At 38.7% G+C, this 21,417-nt stretch overlaps 1 protein-coding gene across 1 annotated transcript; it reads right to left on the minus strand.

Moving 5' to 3' along the window:
- Positions 1-5,301: 5,301 nt before the first annotated feature.
- On the minus strand, positions 5,302-21,360 carry COPB1 (COPI coat complex subunit beta 1). The gene is made up of 21 exons (XM_062495985.1): positions 21,220-21,360; positions 20,324-20,553; positions 19,447-19,616; positions 19,127-19,241; positions 18,493-18,585; positions 17,808-17,945; positions 16,705-16,824; positions 16,161-16,268; positions 15,922-16,068; positions 15,354-15,499; positions 14,258-14,354; positions 13,498-13,658; positions 12,840-12,960; positions 12,255-12,482; positions 11,898-12,077; positions 10,957-11,101; positions 9,427-9,546; positions 8,960-9,105; positions 7,647-7,736; positions 6,789-6,944; positions 5,302-5,637 (listed from the first exon to the last, which is right to left on the minus strand). The coding sequence occupies exons 1-21, from the start codon at positions 21,308-21,310 to the stop codon at positions 5,578-5,580; spliced, it is 2,862 nt and encodes a 953-aa protein (XP_062351969.1). The 5' UTR covers positions 21,311-21,360; the 3' UTR covers positions 5,302-5,577.
- Positions 21,361-21,417: the final 57 nt, after the last annotated feature.

The raw sequence follows: 21,417 nt of genomic DNA on the forward strand, positions 1-21,417 counted from the left end.
TTCTCATCAGAACAACAATTCATGTCAATGTGGATGTAATTGTAAGGAGCCAGTGAACACCCTCACTTTCTAAAAGGTGACAACACCAGCTGCAATAACCAAATAAACCGGGTCAATTGCCTTCCAGGCTGGTATCAAACCTGTGCATAACACACAAGAACTTAAGTGGACCATTTCAAGCTGCAGTTTTCAGATATTAGAGTACTGTAAACAAGCAGACATGGCACTTAAGATTGAATAGATTGAAGCCCAAAGCATAACTCCCATCCGGTACAGACAACTGTGCATTGGTCTCTTGACAAGATGCCTGACAATGTAGAACAGCCTCTTACTGACAGGAATAGCCTGAAAGGTCTCAGAGCATGGGGTAATGCCTCAAGCAGGCAGCTACTTCTCTGCATGAGGTAGGGAACATAGAGGTTAGTTCATAGCTGAATTGAAGCTCAGACACAAGACTGGAGATCAGCTTTGATCTGGTCTGACCTGTTGCCATTCTGGTACCGCAAATCTAGGCTTGGTTTTGGCCAGGAATGAAGCAGTTGCCAGGTCCTGGTCCCAGGTGCACATCCCACAGACAGACCTAACTGCTGGAGGTCCTGGCAGCCACGGTGCAGGTGAGGCACAGGGTGGTGACCTGGGTCACAACCTCAGGTCCCAGCAGGAGAAAAACTGCGCTGAGTTCGAGCCCGTCCCAAAGACTACTGTACGTGCAAAGCAGGTCACACCTAAAACCATGCACATTAAAAGAGATGAACCCAGAGGGTTTTCAGTGCCCACAGAGCTCTGCCACAAGTTAGGACACCTCTGAAGTGAAAACTATACTCTCCCAAATTTGAGGGGCTTAGATAGGCCTGTCATTGACCATTCCTGGCCTCAAAAAAGCATCTCCTGCTAAATGGTGCATGCTTCTGCACACGAACAACCCTTTCAACTCTTCTAGTCATAGCTCAGAGGCAACTGGTCCACCAGCACCATAGAATTCAATGGATATTAATAAAAGACAGAATTTCACTTGAAAAAACAGAAGAAGGGATGCCTATACAACACATCATAGTAGTTTTGGACAGATCATCTGGAGACCATTGTCAGCAAAAAGTATTTAAAATCCAGGAAGGAAGAAACAAAATTATATGGGGAATCCCATCTAAGTGAAATTTCTACAAAGTAATAAAATATTTACATATATCTTAAGAACAACACAGCAGAAATAATTGTTTATTATTGCGTCTAAATACGAGTGACAGAAGTTATTCAGAAAGATCAGATTAAGAACTCATTACTGCATTTTGAAATTCATCTCAAACTTTGGACATAACTAAAATTAGTAGCATGATGCAATTCTTACAACTCTTTCTGGTACTGTAAGACCTTATAAAAGGAAGAGACCAGATTTTTAGTGAAAAGATGTAGTGTGACCATCTACTATAGAAGACTTTAATCAGCTATTACAGGAAAAACCTAAAACATGATACCTGAAAACCACTGTGAATAAGATGAAGGAACAGTGAGACCCACTAATACTGCTTCTGTGTTGGGGTCAGGATAGCAAGCAATAAGCTTAGTATGTTCTGCTTCCCCTAAATTAAATTCCAGTGAAAGAAAGAGCAAAATAGGCACTTATAAGCCACAGAAACTGCAGACCTTGTACCTGTCTAAAGTAACTGGTTTAGACAAGTATAAAGTGCCTACAAATATAAAATATTTGTACTTTATAACCAAAGTATAAAATACCTACAATCTATGGCTGGAAGAATTGTGCTCATCTTTCAAAACAAAAGAAATCACATTTTGGTAGCAATTCCATTGTAGTCTTAACAATTGTGGATTACTGATGAAATAAAAAAAAAATATACACAGAGTTTAGAAAAGGTTAAAATCACAAGTTACAGAATACACACACACAAAAATTCCAAAGAAATATATAGTGAAACAGTGGATATTTTATGGCTTTGCTCAAACAGAAAATGGCCTGGGTTAGTATTACAAATGTATAGGCAAAGTTATAGCTGGAATTTCTTATATTTCTTATATCCCTTTCTTAGTGAATTCATTTTCATGTCTCTCAAATGGGAGATCCTCCCTAGGCCAGCTGTGTACATCCAAATCTATCTCACAGTGCTTTAGAAAAGTAAAATCTCTAGAGAAAAGGCAGTGTTTGTACAGATGTACTGTATTAGTAATCTGAGCTGTGAATTGGTGTGCACTGCTTACATTTAGCTAGGCAACCCAAAAATATACAAAAGCCAATGGAAAGTGACCCTAAATGTGGGCCAAAATTACTCTCTAGTGCTTATATGACCAAACTTGCAGCATATCCCTGCATGAGATCCTTTACTTTCTTCCTTAACACTTTAAAAACAAAACACAAAAAAACAAACAAAAAAAAACCCAACCAAAAAATAAACCTAAGACCTCTGAAAATTTATCAGTTACAAGACAGCACCCCCTGGTGTAACAACACAAGAAAACTTGGAAGAATTTATAAAATGCTTTAAATTGGTGCTAGGGTGCTGCTAACTAACAGGATTAAGTGACTGAGTCTTTCAGCTGCAGCTTTGTGCCAAAAAAGCACACGATAGAGAGCAAACACCTCACACAAGGCTTCACAATTCTCAGAGGTGCATAAAGCTGTCTCTACAGAACCACTTATAAATATTTCTGAAAGTCAGCATACAAATTATATTCCTCTGTGACCTGATTTTTAATTTATCTTTTTACATTACCTATGAAGTTCCTATAAATCCAGTCTCCCTCTTCATGCTTTCTTAGGATGAGCCCTTCAACTCCCAGAAGAGTTGCTCATATCTGCCTGTCCTCAGATAAACATTCCTGCTTTTCATGTTAGCATCTAAATAAGACATAAATACAAATCCTCATGAGGCCCTGAATAAAGAAACCTGGCCCTGATTCCTGGCAGCAGGGACATAGTAGAAACTGGCTTCCTGCTATTCTAACCTGCATCCTGCAATGACTTTCTGAAACTTTTAATGGAAAAGCAGCAAGCTTTCTTGCTCCATTTACTCCTCCTGGCAATTTATTCCTGTTCTTACAGAAGTTTCTGAAATCAGCACTGGAATAACACTTCCCCTAACCCTAGCACAGTGCATGCAATACACACTGCTGTGTAGAAGACAGGGTATAACAACTTCCTGATACCAAGTTTCAAGGAACAATTCAGAGCCACAGCTGTACATCAGCTTTTACTGCAGTGAAAAAGTTGAAGTGGATCCTGAAGAATGATGGTCTGTGCAAGATATTCCTTTGTATGCACAGGACCAGAATTAATTTGTTATCTGAGCTGCTGAGCAAAATCTCAGCCAGAACACAATAGGATGGATGTAGAAAAGGGAATTTCATCTCAACCACAGACATGAAACACAGATTCAACATTTTTAGTGTTCAGGCTACTGAAAAAATGCATGCCATCAATGAAAACATCCATACTAAACCAGTTCTGCAGGAGAGCTACTGAAAAGCATGGCAGGTGGGAAATTAATCCCAAAGTCATGGCAGCTCCTGCTGCACAGGTGTTTCCATGTCCTTCCATAAAATCCTGACAGCAAAAAAATATCCCAAACAAAATTATGTTCCCCTCCCAGCTGACTAAGAGCCACTTGAAATATGCACATGCCAGGATGTTTTTCTATTCTCCAATGAGGAGAGCAGATTGTGACTGAAACATGGCTTGGATAACACATACTGGAAATGCGTCTCCTTCTCCAAAAAACATCCTTTCCTTGGCTGTGGTCAGCAAATCCATCCCATCCAAACCAGTCAATGCCCACAGAGCTATGACTCAGTCTCTGTTAGTGTCTTAAAACTCACAGTGCCTTAATGAAGAGATGAAACCATCCTTTGGACTCCTAGGATTTTCTTTAATCTTGATTTGGCTTGAAGTGACAGCAGAATGAAATCCTCCACACTCACCCCAGAGCAGCATGCTGATGTTCATGGAATTTCCCAGGAGATCCCATACAACACTCTCCTAATGCTTTTCTCCCATCAGTACCCCTCACCCCCAAATTATGAAGTATTGAGCAGTTAAGATGACAATTTGATTATATCTACTACATCCTTGTGCATCTGCATAACTTCCAAGAAAGGAATACAGCTGCTGCAGGATCATGCAGAGACATAAGGACATTATCAAGGCAGTCCTGCATACTCAGGGCTTCAGCTCTTGCTTTTATCATGTTATGCATGAGCTAGAGCTCTCACTAAAAACCAAAACAATGGCAGAACCAAACAGGGATTTCAAAACATGAAAAATAAGTAGGTCATTCAGCAAAACCATGCTCAGGTTTTGCACTGCACTTCTAGGGCCATCTTTGAGCCAGATAAAATACAGTAGCCCAGACCCTCATTTCAGAATTTACATGTGTGCTCCCTGTGCTTATTCAGAATGAAAAATAGGTCTTTTCACCACTGAGGCCTTAAATGTTTTGGCAATCAGCTACTCGGAATATTCTCTTCTGTCCTTCTGGAGCAGGTCACAGCTGTGGAAAACCAGCAGCAGGACCTTCAGCCAACTGGAAGAGCACTACTGGCTCTGGACACTCTACTGTAGAAATAATTGCTTGCAACAATTTAACAGATTCAGGATTAATGCTGAATAGATACAGCTGACAGTATTTTCAATCTATGGTTGTATGTTTTAATCCACTACTAATTTGCATAAGATTTAGTAGCCAAATAGTGTTAACTCACTTCAGCATCCTGACCTGACCTTCACTCACAACTCTTCCTTTTCAACATAGTTCAATTCATTGCAAGCTCATAATGAGTCTGAATCTTTCCTTCCAGAGCTCACACATGTGGCCAGTGGCTGCATTCACTGAAGAACTGCTTATGCTGCTACAGCTTTAATGCTGCACTTGGCTGTCTTTGCACATTAAATGAAAAATAAGAACACCACCAGCAATGTTACGTTACTCATGATAGTAACTCACTGTTAGGAAAGCACTTCAGAAACAAAGTTTAAGGTTCTATGACTTGCTGGACAGAGCTGAATTTTGACAATCTCTTTTCTGATACTACAAGCTTGTCTGTGTCAAGTTATTACATTACCATCTAGAATATACAACCTTTAATTTAGTTGGCAAGCTTATATTCTCCTAGGTATACCAGAGTATTTTAAGAATCATGACAACATATTCACATATTCAGGCCTAATCATTACTATAAACACTTAAGCTATTACAGACTCCCACTTTCTCAGAGTATCAAAGTACTCCTGGACAGATATTCAATACCGATCAGGTAACACAGAGATTATAATTTAAAGACAAAACAGTACTGGCATAACTTGTTTATATGTTTATTGTACTGTGAGCATCGGTATATATTAGAGACAAACAAAACATGACTTCCAGGACAAAGAAAAAAAAAAACCCGGAGATTTAAAATTTGCTCAGTATCAATCATGGAGAACCTATAAATTATCTGCTGGAATGCAATCAGCTCAAAAGCTTGGCTTCTACAATTACAGAACACTGAAGAATACAAGATGTTCTGGATCCCAAAAGCCACATACCTAAGGTTAAATTGTAAAAGACCTGAAAAGACGTTAGGTAAAATTTATAAACTTGTCTTCTTCTGAGACAGATTGATCTTATCTCCAAGGCTCAGGGCCATTCCCTGTAAGGAAAAGGAAGACAACAATTATGTCACAAATACTTCATCTGAAAATGACTTTATCTCATCTGTATTAAAATGGAAGTTCCATATATAGAAATCTACAAAGTCAGTGGCATGGAAATTTCCAGCTGTGCACTTCTGTGTACATTTCTTAGTGCTCACTTCCTTATCACTAGGCAAAGGCTAGGTCTACATATATTATTGAGACAACAAAACTTAAAAGAGCTGGCAATTCTTACATGTGTCATCAATATGAAAAGAAGAAGAATAAAACAAATTTTAACCTTTTGATCTCCCACCAATTGAAAGAGAACTGCCAGGGGAGAAATTACAACTGCCTGTCCAGTTACTGAAATTCAACTGTTGAAAGTCACAGTGCTGACACCAGCACACTCAGTGCACCACAGCTATGGAAAATAATTTAATCGCAGAGCCAGATTAATATTGCACAGAAACTGCAGAACCATCAAAAGCAACTGCATGAATAAATCCACATATTCAATAGCACAATGATTTCAAAATGAAACCATGCTGGCATATGTAACTGAATGCAGTCTTATGTAAAAACGGCACTGTAACATATGAGGAACTCTAAACTAGTCCAAAACCTTTCTAGTGACATCACATGAACTAAATGTTTTCTTTGAATATGAAAACTCTCAGGTACTCCATTACTGTACACTGTTTAAAATACTTCTATTTCACACTGGTGTACATGCTTTATTTACTCCAAATCCCAGTCTTTTTTTTTTTTTTTCAGTTGGGAGGTAGAAATTCTAAAATCCAAAGCAGACTCATATATCTACAGAAAATATTCCTACTAAAATAACTGGGGTTTTGTTTTGTTCTTTAAAAAAAAAAGAATCAGTGAACAGCAATTACACGCTAAAATTTCGTTGTGTGACACTGCAATGTGCAACTTGCTAGGAAAAACATCATGTAACCCTGGGGCATATTTGCTTTTTATTTAAAAGCAAATAAATATAACAATCCTATTTACAGCACTATGGACAAAACTGGGAAATCCTGGCGCAAAGGCCTATTTTATGGTAACACGCCAGGAGAAAAGGTTGCAAAAAACCCGTAAATTTTGAGGAGTGCTTGGCACATTGTCCTAAAAGTGGTGAGGATGGCAAGCAGACATGCATTACCTGACTCTTGGCCCGGATCCGTATGTGACCCGTGACTGGTGCCTCTGGCCCCAGGTGAATTGGCTTCTCAATGCTCACGTTGGCCAGGGCGTCCTCCCCAAATATGGAACGGGCGTAAAGATTGGCTGCCATAAAGCCACAATAGCCTGAAAGGGCCTGTGGAAAGCACATGGCAGCTCTTAAAAGACCAAAAAAACCTCTAAACACGGTTTAGTTCACCCTAAGTTTGCTAGGCAGTTGTCAGTGTATCACGTTTAAACTTCTTTCTTCACCTGCAATGTTTTGTAATGTGTGGGAACCATGCACCTTTTTCTAGAATTCATATTGGGAATTATGGAGTCAACTGAATTTATCAAGACAAGGCAAGAGGGCATTTTAGGGTTTGTTTTAACCAACAGCAAAATGGCAAAGAAGCTGAATAGCTACTATACTTACACACGCAAGAGCTAACAGCTATCATATGTGCTATATCTTAACAGCAAGTAGCTATAGTATACATTTATTTTGCTTTACAACAAAGAGGCTAAACTGGCAAAAGAAAGGTAAATTTTGTCAGAGAAGAAAGAAATATGGAGCTACTAAAAAAACCCCATCCTGTAAACAGATGGTCCCATCAAGTCTATGCTACAACGTAGCTACTATGAATCAAAAATGGACATTCTGATTTTTCAGCCTGGGACAACAGAGAATTTTGACAACACTTATCTGCTTTTACTCATTTCAGTGCATAACTTCCAAGTGTATGTACTACTTCATATTGTAAGCAGGCATTTCTAAGAATCGTAACAACAATTGTTGAACAAATAATACAGCACAGGAATTTAAAAAGTATCTAAAACTCTCCAAGAAATAGCTCACCTTCTCTGGAGTCAGGCATTTCATATTGGTTGACTTCAGTATGTGCTGTAAGTATTCATTTAAATCAATGATATTTGTGTTCACTGTTACCTTCAAGAAGGGGAAAAAAAAGGCAATTACTTTAATTAGCACCTCAGGTATTTCTGAAATCTCTTCTTCAGGGCTCTGTAAAGGAGATCACTTGCATTCCTCCTTGAGAACAGCACTCTCAGTAAGCTGGATGCACTTCCCACTATGTGGTGGCATCACAGGAAGTCTTCCCCTCCTGCCATCCACTTGTTAAGATGGAGAATCTCATGCTATTACCATGAGTTCTAAAATCCGTTGGGTTGAACGTCTGGATTCTCTACAGCAAACAGTGGACTCCTTGTCTGAATATAGTTTACACACTGCCAGAATAAGAAAAAGCAATACCTAGTCCAAAGTTTGCTATTAACCACTGATAAAGATTCCTTTCATCTTCCCCTTCTAGCAACAAAGCTCTCTGGGCTGCCTTGGCCATACTGCATATTATGTGCCTTGTTCAAATTATTTTTTAACATACCTCTCAGAAGGAGTTTACAAACTGTTAAGGCTTCATATATCATGTATTACAATATATTGTGCACAAGTTCCCCCTGAGACATTTAAACCTAGTCTCTAGTAAGCACACCTATGTACCACACAAGGCTACAGTTCATATAAAGAATCTCCCATTCTGGTTTGATGTTTCTACTCTATTCTTATATTACCTCCCTTAAACCCTTTTTTTAGGTTTGGGCACCCTCAGTTACAAAAAAGTGCACTCACTGCCATGCTGGTCTTACACAGCACCCAGAACCTTATGCTACAGCTGTACTATGAATTAGCAAGGTAAAGAAAGATGCTCCTGTTCCCCTGGTAGGGGACTGGACTAAACAACCTTTAAAAGATCCCTTGCAACCCACAAGACAACGTGATTAAGAACTGGAGAGGCTGAGCAGCATGAGTAATTCTGCAGCCTCAGCATAAACTTAGACTTGTTGCTATCTCACCTTTGACCCAAAATACACAGCAAGCACCAGTCAGTTTGGATAGCTTCCATACAGGAGGTAAAGCTCAATGCACACAACCTCTTTTGCAGGCCAAAAACACAGTTATTGCATTGCTAAGCTTGTGAAACTGATAAGACAGCTGTAAGAGAATAAGCTACTTGAGGCAAACATCCAATGAGAATGTTGAATGAGGTTTATGTGGCAATAGATAATGCTGCTGTAACAAGCTGCTGTAGAACAAGAGATAGAATTGCATCTCATCAACAAAGTAACACACAAAACAAAAAAAAAAAAACTAACTTTGTTCTCCCACTCAAATTCTGCCCACATCTGTCTGAACTCAGCATCTGTACAGGAAGCAGGCTGGATATAATCCATGATGTCAATATGAATATCACTGAGGACCACACAGTTTCTGTCGCTGGCTGCTCCAGAGACATCATACACTGAAAGAGAACAAAAAAACCCCATTTTTGAATGTTCCAAAAAGTAAATTTGCACTTAATAAGGGTGCTGAGTTACTACCTGCCAGTTAACAAGTCAATCCTTGCTCAATCTCATGCTGCCAGTCATCCTAAAGGTAGCACATTCTACAATGGTTTTAAGTAACAGTGATATGCTTGTTTCAGGTTTTTTTTAAATCATCACAACATATTCTTACATTGCAATTTAATTTCTTCTACCAATATGAAGGCTTTCACTTATTTTTAAGCAGTTGAAAATGCAACACATTCATGCCAATTTAGCACACTGAATTGTTTACTTACCAACATTACCAAAAATGATTCCATTTTCTGTTGAAGCGACTTTGACATTGGCTTTAATGTTTGCAAAATCATGTGGAGCAAGGGTCAGAGGAGATGGTTTTTCCACAAGTTTCAAGTCACCTATGTAAAGAAATTGGGAGATGGGAGTTCAGGGAACATTAGCAGCACAAAATCAGCTTAGCTTTCAGAACAACAGCTTTTCATTCTCTTATCCTTCAATTTTTCCATCTACAGAGTTGCACTAAACACCACCATGAAGATATTAGTTGATTTTGAATTGGTTGTTCTTTTTTTTTTATAGTTTTCTAATTGCAACGTAACTTACATTGCCTGCAAATTTCAGTTAAAATATTGTTGTGTTCACCCACTGAAAACAAATGCAAATACTGAATTGAATGGGCTTTGGATGGGAGTTTAATACTAATTTTTTAACAAGGAGATGGTTAATTCTACCTTGTATTTTAATCACTGACATCATCATAAGGCCTAACCCTACAGTCCAGAGCCTCAAACCCAAAGTACAATGTCCAGCACTACAGGCACTAAAGTATTTATAAACAGGTCAAAGTATCCCCTTGATTCTGAATATAATTGCTCCAAGGAAACACCAAGGAATGCATTTCTACTAATCCTTCAGTGAGCAATTGGAAAGACTCCTTAGTTCTATTAATCTGCAATTTGAGAACACAGCATGAACAGCATGAGCTCTACACATGGGAGTGATGCCTCAAGTCAGCTTTTGCAGTACATCAGTACTGGGAAATAGAGAATTCCACTTTACTGAGCTGACAAATAGAAAAACACAACCTATTAAATAAAGCATCCATTTGATTTATTCCTATGATTAGTCTCACCAAATGATTTACAAAATTTTAGGAGAAAGGTTATGCCCCTCTAGTCACATTTACAATAGTGAAAAGTACCTAATGTGAGTTCTAGCATACTGTAAATGTATTTCAGCTCCTGACTGCTAAAGCAGAGGACAGCTAATAAGAAACTGGTTACTGTTCTTGAATTATCTGCTCCAGTGACTCCTCTGAGAAAAGTTAATGAAGCCTCAGTATTGTCCAAGCAATACTCTGGTACAGCTGTTAGAACAGGGAAAGGTTTCAGTTGAGTAAATGCAGTATTTAAGTACTTCAGGCTGAGTGCAAAAACCACCTAGGGCAGATGGCCTTCTGCTTCATGTCAGTTGGGATTTTGACCTATTTTTATTTTCCTGTTTATGGTAGCAGCACAATGAAAAATAAGTACATCAAAAAACCTGTTTATATTTCAGGAAAAAAGGAGAAGGGGAATGTTTTTAGTGATAAAATCTGGTTATAGGTTTTATAGTCAGATTGCATTGCCAGTGTCAGTACATACAAAACTTCCACCAAGTATTTAAAAAAATTGTATTTTGAAAGGCATTCAAAATGGTGACTAACTGGCATCACTTTGGAAGCGTTTCAGGAATTCCTTATGGCAGGGTAATGCCCAGTTCCCAAAACCTCAGAGCTGCTTGGTTTGCACCAGTGCAGCCCTGCTTACCCAGCGTGGCCAGCTCCAGCGTGCAGTTCTGCAGGGTGTCACTGGTCTGGTTGACCACGAGCACATCCAGCACGATGTCGTACTGATTGACGTGGACATAGGCTTCTGCATACACAGGGTCTGAGAAACCTGTCAGCTGAGTAACCTGAGATACAAGCCAAGGGATTCACCTTCTCAGAAACCAATTTAAAACACAGAATTATTCAAACAATGACAAAAAACAAGAATAAAGTACACTTAAATTGCTTATTCCTTAATATGGGCCTCCAAAACAAGTAGCCTTCCTTCACATGTCCCTCTGCATACACACTACAATTATAAACCCTCTCCAGACCAAATGTGTTCTGAACTGTAAGTTCCTAAAATATGGACTGCAATGGAATTTATTCTTAAGATGATCAGGAGGACAAAGAAATGCTGACTTAAAATGAAAAGGTAATTTTAAGCATCAAAAAGAATCCATCCAGTCTGTTAAAGTCTGAGGCTTTAACTCTTAACTAATGAATTACTCGAGTGATTTCTTCTCTTTAAACCTCCTTAGCAGGTTCTGCTAATCTGCAGAAAAAAAAAGGCGTAACAAGTGAAATAAGGATGCATTGCACTTGGGAGCAGGATATAGCAGACAAAGAAAGGAGTTCTTAATCACTTCTGGCATCCTTGCTCCATTCCCTGTGAACTTTATTGGGATCTCCAAACCAACAACCCCTAATTTCTTTTCCATGTTCCATAAGCTCAGCACTTTCCAAGACCCCTTCTTGCTCTTCCTCTTTCCATTTGAGAAGGTAACAACTATAAGCACATGTGCTTTTCTTTTTCTCCTGATCCCAACCAGGATATACCTGTGTCTTCCCAAACAACCAGCATAGTCTGGTTCATCAGTTCCAGTCTGCAATTACCAAAGTGATCCCATATATATAATTAAAGCACAGATCTCCCACTACCTTATTAAGTTTGGAAGCAAGAGGATCAGCAGCCTCTTTCCTCTGTGTGTTTCCCATTGCTGCAAGAAGGCTAAGCTGGAACTGGTCTTCTTTTGAGCTCATTTCATTTTTAGCAGTAAGCTGCATGAAGGAAATGGGATCATCTGGCTGAATCGTCACATTCCTCTTCTCAGATTCTTTCTGCAGGAAGATAATAATTCAAGAATTCACAGTGAATTCCATTCCCTAGCACAGAAAAACAGTCAAATAATGGCTGACCTACTGAGAGTCAAATGGTGACATTTCTGGGACCAGCCTGGATGTGAACATCTGTAAAATCTCCAAGTGTTTATGGTCCACACACTTATAACAGCTCACCTTCTGGGAAAGTTTCTCCTCTTCCAGCTTGGCTGACAGCATGTGAGAGAGGGACTGCCTGCATTCTTTGTTGAAAATGTCATTCATGAGAGGAGAACATTCTGACAACACTTTCAGACACAACGAAATACGATCCACATCATCATCTGTAATTGGCTTCTTGGGAAGAGAAGACTTTCCCAAGTGGAGAATAGTGGCCATCAGCAGCATAGCTTCAGCATTAAAGGACTGAGAAGGAGCACAGAGAGAATGGAAGGAGGTTATTGCATTTTCCACAGCTTTAAAGAAACGTTGACTTCTGACTTGTTTAAAAAAAACAGGTGTGTATTAATCAAATTGTAACACCTCTGAACAGATTACTTAGCTTTTTAGTGCTCATTATCTGAAACCAAGCAGAATGATCTAGAGACTGTTTAGATAGAAGGGCTGGAAAGCAGCAGCCCCTGCCTGTGATCCAAACTATTATTATTATCCAGTCACACAACTGGCACTTCACTTTGGACTTAACCCATTTTGCATCTGTTTAAAAGAAAAGAGGCAACAAGCAACTCCTCCTTGGATGTGAAAACACAAGAGACAACTCACATTTTGTTTCTTCTTTTCCTGAACTAGGGATACATAACGTAAAGCAATCTTGGTTAAAGTTGTAGCAAGGGAAGCAGCAACAAAAAAATCTCCATCCAGCAAGAATCCTCGTAAGGGAGGTCTGCAAAGACAAATGATTCTCATAAAACTACTTTTGGATGACTTCAGCTCACTCCCCTTAACTTCCATACTGTACAAGCAGAACAAGCTTGAAACACCTCACAATGCTGGCTTTTTTTTCCTTCTCAAAGTAATTTTATAGATACAGATTTTCACAAGTCACACAGTCATTTCCACATGGACTAGAGAGAAAGAGGTGTAGGAGTGCAAGGTGATATAAAGGGAAGAAACTGAGTCTGAAGGCAGTATCTCTGTATCCAACTAGAACTGTGGGAGAGCTTTATATGTAAAAAAATGAACTAGAATTTAGGATATCATAATTAATTCTTATTTACACAGTAAGCTTTGATTAAAAATCCTAAGCAATTGGGCAACCTTCTATTGGATAATATCTAGTTGGGATAATACCTTAAAACAGGAAATTCCCTCAACCACTGAACTCTGTATGAGAGATAACACCACTCAAAAAAAAAAAAAAAAAAAAAAAAAGATAAAAATTAACCAAGTCTTTCCTGGCCAACCATGAAATCACAAATACCTGTCTTCTTCCTTTTTGGCAGGTCGGGAACTGCTAAGAGCACTCTGTGTTGCATAAGTGCCCATCTCTGTCACTAATTTTTGGGCTGGACCCACAGAAACTTCTTCTTCAGGTTTGAGCTCACCAGATTCTTTCTTGATCTCAGATTCTACAATTGGGATCTAGAAATGAGCAGGAAACAACTGTTACAATTAAGATAAAATATATATTTTTGTTCTGCAGAGGATTTTAATATAAATTATCTTCATTACTGAAGATTTTTTACAATCAAAAGGTCAGCTACAATGCATCGGTTTGGGGAATATCTGAGGAAATAAGCAGATATTGAAATACATACAGAAGCTTCCTACACATGCAATAAAGCTCTCATTGCAGAATTAGATTTTGTCAGCGAAGTCTTTCTTTCAGAACAACCCAGATTTAAAGCACTTTTTCTCTGCTACTGGATGTAATTAAATCATATCTTAAAGCTGCCATAATTTTCTGAAATAAGGACTTTCTCATCTATCTTCTTAACAGGTATCACTTATTCTCCAATCAAGCATTGCTACTTGAAAAAAATTAATACTGAATGCAAAATCCTGACTGCTTTTTACTTAAGATTTCCTTTGCACATGCCATTACACATCACAAGTTCTGCAAAACACTGTTGCATCTTACTTGATCTTTCTAAAATACCTTTTTCTTACCAAACCCACTGTATAATGGCTGGAAAAACCACGAAGAGCCAGAAAAGAGAAAAACCCCAAAATACACACACCTCTCCGAGTGATCTGCGAACCTCTGTCATTACACTTTGTATATCCTCTTTTGTGCTGCAATATTCTCCCAGGATCCATAATGCTCCTCGATAAATCCTAAGACAAGAACAGTAATTTAAATCATGCTTTTGTGATATACTCAAACTAGCATCAAGAAAAGTGATTTGTGGTCAGGGAGTAAAGGCCAGTCTTGATAAACTGAAAAGGACACAACTGACAAAAGCAGGTTAAATCTAAAGCAATTATCCTTTCAGCCTCAGTAAACTCATGAAACAAGTCAATCAAATTAGATATATTCTCTGCTACGTATTTATTTCAATCTGTGTTAATCATGACATATATAAAATTAAATGTCATTGTGATTACAATGAAATACTTTACTGCATGTGAATAAAGTCAGCTCTAAATTCTCCATTTAACTGAGACAAACTAATTTTTCCATTATATAGGAGAAAATGAAAAAGCAGAACAAGAATGAAGATTAGGAAAAGAATAGCAAAGCTTCAGAGACCTTTTCCCCCCACTTAATGAGATTACAATGGAGATGGGATTCAGAATTTTCTGTATATTAGAATGACAGATTGCTCTTCCGATACAGAGAAATTCTCATGTGACTTAACTTTTACAGATCCATCAGCAGCAAAGTTTTTAGAGCCCTGAAAGGTACTGAAACAGTTTCATAGCTTGGAAAGCTCAGTCAATGTTAGATTAGGTTTTCCAATAAATGTACAGTCTTTCCAGTTGCCTACAAGTGCAATTCCTTCAGAATTCTGTTTGAACAAATACATTACTTTATGTTTGGCCTTCATCAATCACGCTATTACCTAGCAAGTGGAATCACAATTATCAACTGCATTATAGAAATTAAAACAGAATTTATTTTCTCTTTCTCAATGCAACAAACCCGATTTATCTCTTGTACAAGTAGGCAAGAAGAAAGCTGTACCTAGAAATCCTCTACACCAAAATATCTCCATTTCAGTCACTCTCTGTGTGGGTCATGTGGATTTTGGTATATATTTAATGACAATATACATTCAATGCAGGTGAGCCACAGGTGCTCCAAAGTCTGTTTGTTATCAATTCTGGACTCACTTGACAGATTTGATAGCGTGAAAGACTTCAAGCATCTTCTCAACAATAAGAGGCCTGAGGTTATCAAATCTCTGGATCGCTTCCCGCACAAACTCCAGGACATCGGCGGCTGCCGCTTCGTTGTTATCACTAAGGAACTCCATCAGCTGCCACAGAAGGGTGAACGTCAGCACAAACAGCAGCACAGAGAAGTTTGTACAATAATACTTCCCTTCTACACTCAGAAGAATAAAACTTCTTACGTAGCTCCGATGAGAAAAATCTGAAGTCAAACAACCTTAAGCACATTCCAAACCAGGACCAGTTATCATATTCCCAAACTGTTTTTCAGTCATACAAATTATTGCACTTTTTAAAGTCCTCTTCAGCTCATGTTCTTCAAAAACATACAAAAATAACCTCAGAAGACAAATACTTACAGCATCAAAAGTCCTACGCTTCTTTAGGAATTAAAAATAGCATTGCTTCTGTGAGGCCACAATTAGGACCACCTCAGCTTCAGCAATTCTGCAGGTGCTGGGTATAGGTATAAGAAATTTAATGACAATATAGTGAAATACTTGCATACCACTGGAATAACATTTGCAGCCATGTCTGGGAAGCGAACACTGCAGGAATGCAGTGTCCGAACCAGGAGTTGTCTGTACTTGTCTGTATCTTCATGCTCTGTCACATTATTAGTTTTAATCACTTCCTTCTTCAGAACAATCACGAGCTGCAGAAAAGATCAAATCAAATTTTATAAAAAGTGACATTTTTTTAAAAGAAAGAAAATAGTGTGATGAATCAAAAGTACATGTAATTTACCTCCTCCACATTTCTTGAAGACACAAGATCCAGTGCCAGCTGAAGGGTTTTTTTGCGCACTTCTAGATCTGGGGTGCTCAACACTCTGAGGATGTCCATAACTAGATCCTGAAACAATAACAAACAAAGTATTTTGCCATTTTAAATTACTTCCTCTTCATACAATCATAATTTTCATTCCTCAATGATTTTCAAAGCCTTTCTGGATACATAATAGATGATCTTCTGACAGGCAAGCAATGGGCATTAGAACTTCCCAGTGCTCATTTAATACCTTCTACATTTACACAGAAGTCTCCTATGCAGCTACACTATTAAACCTTACAACCAGGACAGCATTTCTCATTTTTAATCCTTATGCAGAAAATAAAAGCAGCCAAGTCATAAACATAAAAGTCCATCCAGTATGTTTTTACCAAAAACTTATCAACTGGAAACTGAAACTTCAGAAGTTCTTCTCCCCATACATTGCAAAAACCTGAAAGTTTTGTTATTGAAGGCTTTTCTTTCCCAAGGCTTACAGGAAAAGAGAAAGCTCACATACCTGCAACACCCGTTCGTGGGAGGGATGCTCCTTTAACTCAATCAGCCGATCCAAGACAATCAGTTTCACATTATTATCACTTTCTTTAATAATCAAATCTATGTAGCACTGGGCAGCAGCCTAAAATTAAAAGGATTAAACCCATTTTTTTAGTCATGAAGAGGACAAACTGGAAAATTACTGAAACTGAGAAAAAAACTCCTTCTATTATACTATTAAAGCAGCTACTCAGAGTTAGCACAGATATTAACCTGATAAACAGACTTCAACATTTTTTGTCCACCATGTTACAAAAATCCCACGTGAAGGCTCACAATGGCATCAGTTACAGTACACAGCTTACAGTACACAGACTTGACTTCAAATTCAAAGATGCAAGATAGGTTATCTGATGTGCTTTGGGTCAGCTGTGAAATATGCAACAGGGCATGAAAACCAACTTAAAGGAGTTGGCAGTGTTAGCCTATCCAGATCAGGTTTTAATAACAGCTTCTATGTACAGTCTGTCTACTCAACAAAAATGAGCTTACCAAACCAAGAATGCTGGAATTCATACTCCCCCCCCTCCCCAGCCTCTGGAAACTACTATTTACAATGCTGTAAATCTATGCATAACCTGTTTTTTAAATTTCCAAACAAATCCAAAATTTCTAAGTGATCTTAAATAATCAGCTGTGTAAATATAAAACTATGAATCCCAGGTGAATCAGTAATCAACACATATCTTCACTGCTTTATGCGTCTATCCTGGTCTGAAATGAGTCATATTCACAAGTTAAAATTTCCTCCAATCTCTGAAATCTTCAGCTGTAGTCTGCTTTGCTAACTAGGCCAAGTAGAGTGCAGGCTGGTCCAACAGACTGCTCAGTACTAAAGCTTGGCCCCTACCAAAGTGACAGGAAGTCGACTAGCTCCAGATCTGCTCAGTCTTTTTTTGTGACCAGTTCTAAGAGATACTTTAGTACACTGAGAAGTGTCACATGAGAAGTGTTTCACAGCCCACTTTACTAAAGCCTTCACTCCTAAGTATCAACATGCAGCACATAGTGCTCACTTCAGTGCACTAGAAGCTACTGAAGAGCTGAAAAAAATCCCTTTCATACCTTGATTGCTGTGGGTGCACTGGAGAGTGTAACCAGGGTACCTGCAGCCTCATACTTCACTGCAGGACTCGAGGACTGCAAGAGGTTGTAGATGCAGCGAATGAACCGAGCTCTCTCCGATGGATTTGCGTGACAGACCTCGATAAAAGAATGATCCACAGTTGACACAGAGAGAAAAGAGCAATCCTACAGCTCACCTGCTCCACTATCTTACAGAGAGGAGAAAATTAACCAAAAGGTGATAACCTTTTCTGGTGACAGGAAATGTCATTCACAGCTGTAAAAATCTAATTGCAAAAGCTCTTCAAATGCTGTTCTGAACAACTCTGAGCAATGCGACAGGGCCTTAAAATCTCCCATCAAAAGGAAGGGAAGAGCCTCTAACAGCTTCTGTAAGAGATGCCCTGATCATGCCCATGAAGACCACTCTGATAATACACTCCCCATCACAGCAAATCTGGTGGGACTTTCTGCTCTATACAGTGCACACTTGAGCTCTTTATCATTTCAAGAGACAAATCTTATTCAACTGTATTGAGCAATGCCATATTCCTGACATGGACAAGAAGCCAGCTAAAACCCTTTTCCAGCAACATTTTATCCCTTTTTAAAAAAACAGTCTAATACAATTCTGTAAATTAACATGTGCCTTTATTTTAAATGTGGCACAACATTTCCCTTTTACCTTGTAAATTAGTTCAACAATAACCAACTGCAGTATGTCACCAAAGGTCTGCACTTGATCAATGCAGGTACTCAAATAATCCAAAGCTCGATCCTACACAAACAGAAGATAAAATTATTTTACATTATTCACAGTTTGCTCATTCAGTTTAAAACACAGTCTAAAAATCAAAATGCAAAACAGCCTTTATGCAATGCTTCAACAATTTAGGAAAACACTGTAGACCTAAAGAGCAAAATAGTCCATCCTGTCTATAGAGGGCAAAAAGAGAGACAAACTAATGGTAATTAGGCACAAAAGACAACTGCCAGTAGAAAATGTGATCCAAAACACTAAACAGAAACTGCAATTTCTTTCTCATGGAACTAAAAAAGCTTTAGAATAGCAGATACTGGAGTGTTTCTCAGTGTGGTTACACTTTTCAGCACCTTCACCAAATAGAGCAGTTCTCCTTTAAAATAGAGAACCAAATACCTACATTATCTGTACCAAATATCACACAAAACCATTAACACTATCATGCATGGGGGTGTTTATGAATACAAGTAGTTTATACTACCAAGAAACTACTGGCTAGTTACCCAGCATATTTACAATTATTAAACCAAATGGCTTTGAGGGCAGGTATCCTTACTTGATCTGCATGAATCAGCATCATAAATGCATTTCTTTTGCAGCTTGCATCTTTCTCGTTCACCAAGAAATCATGGATCAATTCAGGAGCATCAGGTATAAGATGTTCAAAGTTCCTTTACAAGAAAAGAACATAATTAAAAGAGCTACTGACAAGGAGTAGAACCCAAGGATGCCCATTAGATAGAGGAGAAAAGGCATACATAACGAACATAAAAATTCTAAACACCACACTAGGGAGTGATAAATATTTGAGAGCTCAAGAACTAAAGGCAGCCTTGGTCTTGTGGGTGCAGGACTGTGCCTTGTTTCTGCAGGTACCTGTAGATGGTGTAGATTGCCAGGACGGCGTTCCGGCGCACGTAGCTGTGCCGGTGCTCCAGGCACGCGCGGATGGCCGGCATCAAAGGCTCCAGCAGCTCTGCTTCCTTCAGCTTGCAGAGAAAGCGCAGAGTGGAGCCTCGGATAAACTCATTTGGGTGCTGGAGATCCTAGAAGCATCAGGAAACGTATCTGAAATGCCAGACTCTCCAGATGAATGCACTTGCCACCTTCTCCTACACTCAGCTTTCTCAGGGTACAAGTTCCCAACACCCGCAACGACACCTCACTGTTTTCTCAATAAATGCTTTCCTAAAGCACTGCTGCCCCACAAGATCTAAAAACACGTATTTATGTACAATATAACTTAGAAAGCCTGTAGGATGTTTTTCTGGATTTTGTTTTCTGATTATCACAGCTGTGAAAGCTCAGCCTGTGGGCATTCCTGCACATTGGATACCAACTTCTTGTACGTATTAACTCATCTGTTTCCAACCCATTCCCGAAGTTGAAGGCCCTTAATATCTTTATGAAGGTGTTTCCCAAATATATCACAATAGTGTCCTTTTATGACCCATGGCTTGTCCCAGGATGCCTGGAAGATGGTAATTATGTTACCCCTCACCTTTAATGTTCACTGACAAGGAAACAGAGCACTGAATTTTTGTTAGGTCGTACCGTAAAAGAACACAAAACTGCTTGGTAGTAGGTCTGCTGCTTACCTGCAGTTATCCAGCTCTGAAACACTGAGACACAACTGGCAGGAAGGAAATGCTGAGCATAAACAAGGTTTATATTTATTCAGTAACACAAAACGACACCCCTTCTATAAAGACCCAGCAGAGGAACATAACCAACTAAATAAACAAGAGGCTACCTTTCTGTACGCATCACATACGAGGATCATTTCCTGCAGGAGCCTGCCATCTGGAGTGGTCTTTGGCACTATCTCCCAAAAAACAAGCAGCAGCTTTTTGATAGTATGGTCTTGGAGAGGCAGCACAAAACGTATGATGGTCATCAGGAGCCCAGGTAGTTTCTCACCATTCAGAATCATAATGATTACTTTCTTCAAGGCCTCCGTCTTCAACTTGACATCTCCTTTTTCTAGAGGAGGAAAGGAAGTGAGGAAGGCTGACATGTCACAGCTAATTTAACAGGAATATTGACCTTTAGTGTCAGAAGACACAAACCCCTCTGAAGGAGTGAAATACATCATATCAATAAAATCCATGCCTTTACTTCTATTGAAGAATAAAGAGGAAGCAACATATTTAAAAATAAGCACAGAATTTAGACTTAGTCTGAGATCAATATATTGGAATTGACAAATTCCAAGGCTGTTTTAATGCTTAAATTTATACCAGGATACTACAATGTGCTCTGGTGTCACACATATACCAGATACTAACACTGCTGTTTTGGTCAGCACAATCCACAGTGCATTGAACAAGTGACAACACAATTTGTTGCTAATGCCAAAAAAATCTGCTCAAATTTGCCTTAGCCCGAACAGGTATTATTTGAAACTATAAAAAAAATAAATTCAGATTTTGCACAGACTGTGGAGTACACCAAAGCACATAAAATAATATAATGAAGTTTCTCAAAACACAGCAAACAGAGGAACATACTTCTTTCACAACTCAATAGAAAATAAACATCAAACTGACTTGTTTTAGCTTATAAAATGGAAACAATACTCTAGAAAAGGCACAATAAGAGAATACTTCAGGTAAGATGGAGTATCCTTCAAGCACTGTCAATACTTGCCTAGGTCATTTTTTAAGCTGATTTCAGATGGTGGCTCTGAATCCATGGGAACATTGATCAACGTGTAACACACATTCTCTGCAGCAGTCATGGCTCTTGGTTACAGAAGCTCTCTCAAGGGATGAATTATTTTTACACAAATGTCAGACAACCTAAAAAACAAGCAAAAACGAAGCCATCCCAAAGTTAAAAAGACTT

Source organism: Cinclus cinclus, chromosome 6 (assembly GCF_963662255.1).
Source record: "Cinclus cinclus chromosome 6, bCinCin1.1, whole genome shotgun sequence".
Classification (NCBI taxonomy): domain Eukaryota; kingdom Metazoa; phylum Chordata; class Aves; order Passeriformes; family Cinclidae; genus Cinclus; species Cinclus cinclus.

Coding starts and splice junctions, on each gene's coding strand:
- COPB1 (XM_062495985.1), bottom strand. CDS start 21,310: ATGACTGCTGCAGAGAATGTGTGTTACACGTTGATCAATGTTCCCATG. Junction 6,945..7,646: donor AATGCCTGACTCCAGAGAAG/GTGAGCTATTTC, acceptor TGCTTTCCACAG/GCCCTTTCAGGCTATTGTGG. Junction 5,638..6,788: donor GGATCCGGGCCAAGAGTCAG/GTAATGCATGTC, acceptor TTTTCCTTACAG/GGAATGGCCCTGAGCCTTGG.